This window comes from Phoca vitulina, unplaced genomic scaffold, assembly GCF_004348235.1.
Source record: "Phoca vitulina isolate PV1807 unplaced genomic scaffold, GSC_HSeal_1.0 scaffold38, whole genome shotgun sequence".
Classification (NCBI taxonomy): Eukaryota; Metazoa; Chordata; class Mammalia; order Carnivora; family Phocidae; genus Phoca; species Phoca vitulina.
In genome coordinates, this window is record NW_022589741.1 from 13,015,186 (window position 1) to 13,022,391 (window position 7,206).

Below are 7,206 nucleotides of genomic sequence, written 5' to 3' on the forward strand. Positions count from 1 at the left end.
ACCCAGGCATGACAGACAGCTGTCATCTAAGGCAGAGTCTAGCCAGAGCCAGGACCCTCTGGCAGACCTGGATTGGGAGAGGGTCCCTGAGACAGAGCGTTGAGGGACTGGAATGAGTGATGGGTGTGCTTTGGGGATAGCGGTGAGGCCACTGCTTTCAGACATGGCTCCAATAAGGGTCACACCAGGCAAATAATCTTCCACCATATGCCTCTATTTTATGAGTCAGAAGTCTAGGCTTCAGCCAGGGAGTCAGAAGTGAGGGGTCCCAGATGGACAGGACATACAGTATGCTTCCCCCGAGGCTTTAAGAAGCCCCCACAGTTTGGAGGGCTTGGTCAGCTGTTTAGATGTAGAGCGATGTAAGGAAATGCAGGCTCTGCTCCTTCCCATCCCAACCCCCACCATTTGCACCCACCAGCATCAGAGCCAGCAGAGATATATGCACACGCCTTCACACGCTCTTATCATATTTTCTTCCCTTCTCCCTTCTCTTCCCCCAACAGAAGCTGTCATGGCGGCCCTGGGGAGAAAAGAGCTCCTCTCCCATAGAGCAGCTGTAGCAGTGGCCACCAGGCGGCCAGAAGTGATCAGAGTCAAGCCCCGGGGAAAAAGAGGCACAGGCTTCCAGCACCATGGCAACAGGCTTGCACTGCACATAATTACCTGCACATAAAGTGCCTCTCTCCCTCCCCACTCCCACCATCCCGGAATGGAGCAACTCATGAGGATTCCCAAATGAACACGGGAAGCTGGGTTTGCAAAGCCTGGTGAGTGTAATGCATCCGGATGGGGGAATCGCAGGAGGCTGGATATGCCAGGGACAACAGTCCCTTTGGTGGCCTCGCCTATCCTGTGCAGGGCCCTCCACCCTCTGCCCAACAGGCCACTGTCAAGGACTGAGCCACGCCAGGGGCTCAGATCCTGGGCTCAGCCAAGGAGCCGAGAAGTGAGCCTGGATCAGTAGACCCTCAGGGCTCTTCTAGATGGCTGAGACCACCGTCATGGAGGCTGTCGTTGATGTCTTCCCACAGGTCTTCCAGACGGGCCTGCAGCTTGCTCCGGGCCTCGCTGCTGTCAGCTTGGAGAAACTCTGGGGCGAAGGCACTGTGACCTGGCGGGGGCGGCGCCAGCTGCAGCTGGACCTCCTCGGTCTCCTGGTCAATGGCACGGGTGAAGTCGGCGATCTGCAGGAAGGTGTCGTGGCGGAAAGCCTGGAGTCGCTGGCGCACCTCCTGGGACAGCATCTGGGGGTCGGGGTTGGCCCCTTCCTCCGCGCCGCCAGCGCCGGCGCCGGCAAAAGCGCTGAGCTCTTCCCGCAACTGGTCCAGGTTCTGCTGGATGCGCGCGTGCAGAGCCTCGGCCTTGAGCGTGAGCTTGCGCGAGAGCGTCTGCACGCAGCGGCTGAGGCGCGCGGAGCTGGCGGCGGCGTGCGGGGCCACGCTGCGGTGCAGCTCCTGCACGTGGCGCCCGATGCCGGTCACCAGGCGCTGGGCGTAGGGGTGGAAGAGCTCCCGGACGCGGCCGGTGTGCTGCACCACGCGGGTCTGCAGCTCCTGCAGCAGGCCCCGCGCCTCGTCCACGCCGCCCAGCAGCTGGGCCTTGGTGCCCTCGCCGACCACGCGCAGCTGCTCCTGCAGCTCCTGAACACGCCGCGCCACCTGCTCCATCAGCTCCACGGTGTAGGGCTTCAGCTGCCGCCGCAGGCCCTCCAGATTCCAGCCCACTTGCTGGTGCGCCTCGGCCATGTAGGGCTCCAGGCGCGCCCTCACCTCCGCCAGTTCGTCCTGCAGCTGCTGCCGCATGCCCTCGGGGTCGTGTGCGAGCCCGGGAGGCTCCCTCCCCTGCCCACTGAGAGGGCCCAGCTTTTCCAGGAACTTGTCCATATTGCTGAGGTCTTGCTCAAGGCTGTCTTTCAGGCTCCTGGGGAAGGGACAGACATCCAGACCATCGTACTGCTGGCCCCACCATCACCAGAGACATCACTCACTGATCTGGGGGAAACCAAGGATGCAGGGCGGTGGCTCTAGTCCAGGGCTCTAGTCCTAGCTGCGGGCCAACCACACAACTCCTCACACACAAGTACAAACACATGGCACGTGCAAATCCAGACCAACACTGCCCAAGGAAACACAGATGCATCTGGACTCTCACAGTGTCCTTTCATTCTGGGGGCACGGTGGGGGTCCCCTCCACGGCTCCCAGGTCCCACACCTCAGTGCGCAGGGGGCAGCAGATCAGGGTGGAGGTGGGGGTGCTGCTGTGAGCAGAGGGGGCTGCACAGCCCAGGAAGGCCAGGCATGAGGCAAAACTAGCACAACTCTGTTCCTCTGTCCCAGTGAGGACTATGGAGGTTGAGGAATCAGAGGCCGCACACCACCCCACTGCTCTGCTCGGCTGTCTCCTCCCTGCACCCACACCCCTTGTCCTAGCCACTCACGTGGTTTCCCATGTCAGCTTCTGCTGCTGGACCCGTGCCACCTTGCTTTTGTCCCCGCTGCTCTGGCTGAAGTAGTCCCAGAAGCCTTTCTGTGTCTGGGCAGTTGCAAATGCTGTGGAGAGGGATGGGGTGGTTAGAGGCTGGGTCTCCCCCCTCAGTCCAGCCTCCACCCACACCTCCGCATTGAAGTCAGGGCTGGAGACCCACCTGAGAGCAGAGCCAGAGCCCAGGTCAGAACTGCAACCATGCTTGCTGTTGTCTACTCAGGAAGAAGGCGAACCGAGGCCCGGTTAAGGTGAAGAAGCAAAGGAAGGACATCTCCCAGTTTTGCCCCAGGGGGCCCTGCTCCAGGGCCAACCTGCCCAAAATCTGTTAACCTTTCCCTGAGATATGCGGAGCACAGGGCTGCCGGGCTGATGAGGACTGATCTAGGTGAGCATGGCTGGGAGGGACAGGGTGTTTTGGGGAGAGGGGGGCTTTTTTTTCACCTGGATCACACATATGGAGTGTGGAGCTCAAACTGCTTTGTAGAGTTTCCCCCACCACCCTCCCGAGACCCCATGAGCAGCTCCTTTGGCCACTTCTGCCATCACTCCCTTGCTCACCTCTCTTCCTGCCTCCCACTCAGCAACTGGGAAAGCTGAGGGATCCCAAGGGAGAAGAAGCAACTCTGCCAAAGTGCTCCAAGAGGATGTCCTTAGTTCTTAGTTCCCACCCCAAGAAGCCCAAGAGCTCTCTGCTGAGACCCCTGCAATCCCCTCCCTGAGGAATCTGACCCGCACCCCTCTACCCAGCACCCGCTCACCTGCTCAGTTCTGGGCACAAAGAGCAGACATTCGGCTTTATACTCCAGGGGCCTGGGCCTCTGGCAACAATTGCCCTGAGTAAATACCACGTGGAGGTTCAAAGAAGGCTGACCTCAGCTGCCTCCCCAAGGCTCACCTCCTGCCCTTCCCTGGCACCCAGAGGGTTAATGAGCGCCCTGGTATCAGGGGGCTGCTTCAGCAGAAAGGTCCTGCCTGGAAAGATTATCAAGGAGTAATCTAAACTCCTTACCCAGTTCCCCCCAAGTCCCTTGAGCTTCACCCTTCCCACTGAGCAGCTGGCTGGCCCACCAACAGAGGAAAGCCTATCTGCTGAGGGCCCTGCTCTTAGCCCAGAGGCACCGTGCCCTCGCCAGACAGGGACAGGGTCCAGGGGCCAGCCTGAACCTGAGCAGCTCTTGACAGCTTCACTACAGGCCCCTCAGGCAGCCTGGGAAGAGCCAGCATTTATAGGGTTAAGGGTGCTCCCATCTTCCACTTTATGAAATAATCCAGGAACTCAGGGAAGTCAGATGTGACAGGGTGAAGGCCGTGAGAGGCATCAGGGCCAGGGACTCTGGGCCCAAAGAATTGGAGCAAGAGGAGGATTCTTCCCACGGGAAAAGCTGAACTGCACCCCCAGGGCCTCTGAGGAGGGGAAGCCCAAGAGCCCGGACCCTTGATGACACGCCCACTCCATGTACTTAAACATACATTCAGGAAATCCTGATTTTTACTCCTGAATGTATCCTGAATCAGTCCCCTGTCTTCCATTTCCACTACCAGTCACATCACAGCTGTGTTTGTTTCCCATCTTGATCACGTGCATAGCCTCGGACGGGTGTCTCTGCCAAAGTCCAGCCTACTCCGTGCGTCCTCTGCCGTGGCTCTGCCGTAGCTCGTCCCAGCCCACTCCGGTCTCATCTCCTCCCACCCAACACCCTTGGCATTCCCTGAGCATGCCATCTCTTTCAGGACCCTGAGCGTCCCTACATGCTGCTCCCTCAGCCCGAAATAGCCTATCCCTTGGGGAACTTATATTCTTTTTTTTTCTTTTTTTTTTTTTTCAGACTTGGTTTGAATTAGTTAGAATTGCCATACGATCCAGCGATTCCACTTCTGGGTAGATAACCAAAGGAATTGAAAGCAGGAATTGGAACAGATATCTCTACTTCCCTGTTCCCAGCAGCACTATTCACAATAGTCAAAAGGGGAAACGGCCCCAAGTGCCCATCGGCAGATGAGTGGATAAGCAAAATGTGGGATATGTACACAATGGAATATTATTTAGCCTTAAAAGGGAAGGAAATTCTGACACACGTTATAACATGGATGGATCTTGATGGCATTATGCTGGGTGAAATAAATAAGCCAGAACAGAAGAACAAATCTCGTATGAGTCCACTTAAATGAAGTACTTAAAATAGTCAAAGGCAAAGGCAGAAAGTAGATTAGAGGTTACCAGGGGCTGGGAGAGGCAGGAAAAAGAGATACATTATGTTTAATGGCACAGACTGGGTGGTTTCTCCATCTCGTGGGGGTGGTTTCTGCATCTCATGGTCATGAGATCAGGCCCTGCATTGGGCTCAGTGCAGAGTCTGCTTGAGATTCTCTCTCCCTTTCCCTCTGCCCCTCCCACTCATACTCTCTCTCTCTAAAATCAATCAATCAATCAATTAATCAATCATTTTTTAAAATGGCACAGAGCTTCTGTTTGGGAAGATGCAAAAGTTATGGAGGTGATGAGTGGTACTAGTTGCACAACAGTGTGAATGTACTTAATGCCACTGAACAGTTGTTGCACTTAAAACTGATAATTTCTACGTTATGCATATTTTACCGTATTTTTTTAAAAAGCATTTTCGGTATTCTAATAGTTTTTGCAGAGGTTATGGTATAAAATATAGCTGCACTGTAGTGTCTGTAAATTGGTATCATCACCACCCCTTCTTTTTTTAAAAAGATTATTTATTTATTTGAGAGAGAGAGTGTGTGTGCAGGGGGAGGGGCAGAAGGAGAGGGAGAGAGAAAATCTTAGGCAGACTCCCTGCTGAGTGCAGAGCCTGATGCTGCGGGGCTCCATGCGGGGCTCGATCCCATGACCCTGAAACCCTGAGACCAAGACCTGAGCCGAAGTCAAGAGTCAGACCCTCAACCAACTGAGCCACCCAGGCGACCCTCATCACGACACCTTCTCAGGTCTTGTCGGTAATGCAGAAGAGACACCTGGAACCATATTTCCCAGAATCCCCTTCCCTCTCTGGGCCTAGGTTAGAGTCAGTCAGTATGACAGGCAAGAGGAGAGACGGTTATTTTCCTTGGTTGTTGCAGGCAGATGCATAGGCAGACAGACTTGGGGTTTAAGGCAGCTTCTGGATGACCTTCTTAAGAATCACATTCATTGGTTTTGTAGCCTAAGACAATTAGGTGAGTTTCTCATTTTTAGCTACTAACAGGTGAACTTTTGAGCATCTCTCCTTCAAGTGCAAGCTGAGATGATCACTCCTCCATCACGTCCAAGAGTTTTATAAACCTTGAATTCTCTATATTAAAGCCTTTCACACTTGAAATACACACAGTGGCTTCTGCTTTTCTGACCGAACCTACATTAATACAAGAGGTAGATGCAAGACACACTCCTGCTTCTCTATTTGATGCCATCTTATTGTTTTAGTTTCTAAACTGTTTGGGTTGGTTGGAGGTATTTGTGCTTGCGTATGTGTTATGTGCTTTGTGTGTGACAGCATACATCTAAGAATAAGGACAATTCTACATAAACATGATACCATTATGACACCATGAAATTGACATAATTCTTTAATATCACCTAAGATATATTAAACACTCAAATTTTCCCAATTCTCCCAAAATACCATTTGCAGCTACTTTTTCTTTCTTTCTTTTTTTCTTCTTAAATTCAGGATCCAACACATCTTATCAGGTTGTCATGCCTCTATGGTCTTTTTTCATTTAGAACAGTACTCCCCAACCCTTGACATTTGCTCCTTTTGAAGAGTCCAGGGGAGATGTCTTGTAAAATGTTCTGGATTTGACTGACTGTTTCCTCATCATTAGATTCAGGTTAAACATTTTTGGTTCCAATCTTTGAATGTGAACACAAGCTTTCTAAAAGCTCTTGCTTACAGAAGAAATCAGCTACTACATGTAAATGGAATGATATAATCTTTTTTAAAAACTACTATTTTGAGCCCTCAGATAATATTTGATTCAAGCAAGGATTATCAATGAATGCTAAAACCATAAGGTGAAAAACTGTTGAGGAAAGGGATGCTCACATGCCTTCAAAGTATCACCCCACAGATAGATGACCTATTAATTATTAAGTCTATTTTTTACAATGAAGAAACCTGGTGGATCATTTTAACCAAGTGATCAAACTTAGCATCACCAAATAGCAAGACAACATAACATTTTGTATCTCCAGATGTGGTGCAGTAAGAAGGGTCAGATATGAAATATTTTGAACCAGATTATTTCCACATGAAGCTGTTTGCACTTCCTTTTTCTTCATGTTTCTTTGTTGCTTAGTATCTGATACTCTCAGCTGAATTTTAGAAGAGAATTACCCATTTGGATTTTTTTTTTTTAAATCCAGGAATTGCCAACATAATCTGGACGTAGAGTAAAAATAATTTGAAAATGTATTTGTAAAGATTAAAAGGTACCTTATTCTTTAAGGTTCTGTAGGAGCACTTTTGCTATAAACACATGAAATACACAAGTATATGGATTTCAAATAAAATGTCAACATGCACCAAATGAGATTTCTTAGGCAGTCTTCCTCTTTTGACCTATTCTTTAAGGGAACATTAGTGACGCCTCATTCTAAATACAGAACTCCTTCAACTTATGATAGAGTTCCATCCCAATAAACCCATCCCAAATTGGAAATATTGTAAGTTGAAAATACATATCATACGTTGAAAATATTGAGCTTTGCTG

General features: G+C 51.0%; 1 protein-coding gene across 1 annotated transcript; it reads right to left on the minus strand.

Moving 5' to 3' along the window:
* Positions 1-563: 563 nt before the first annotated feature.
* On the minus strand, positions 564-2,818 carry APOA5 (apolipoprotein A5). The gene is made up of 3 exons (XM_032428084.1): positions 2,648-2,818; positions 2,441-2,552; positions 564-1,923 (listed from the first exon to the last, which is right to left on the minus strand). The coding sequence occupies exons 1-3, from the start codon at positions 2,685-2,687 to the stop codon at positions 972-974; spliced, it is 1,104 nt and encodes a 367-aa protein (XP_032283975.1). The 5' UTR covers positions 2,688-2,818; the 3' UTR covers positions 564-971.
* Positions 2,819-7,206: the final 4,388 nt, after the last annotated feature.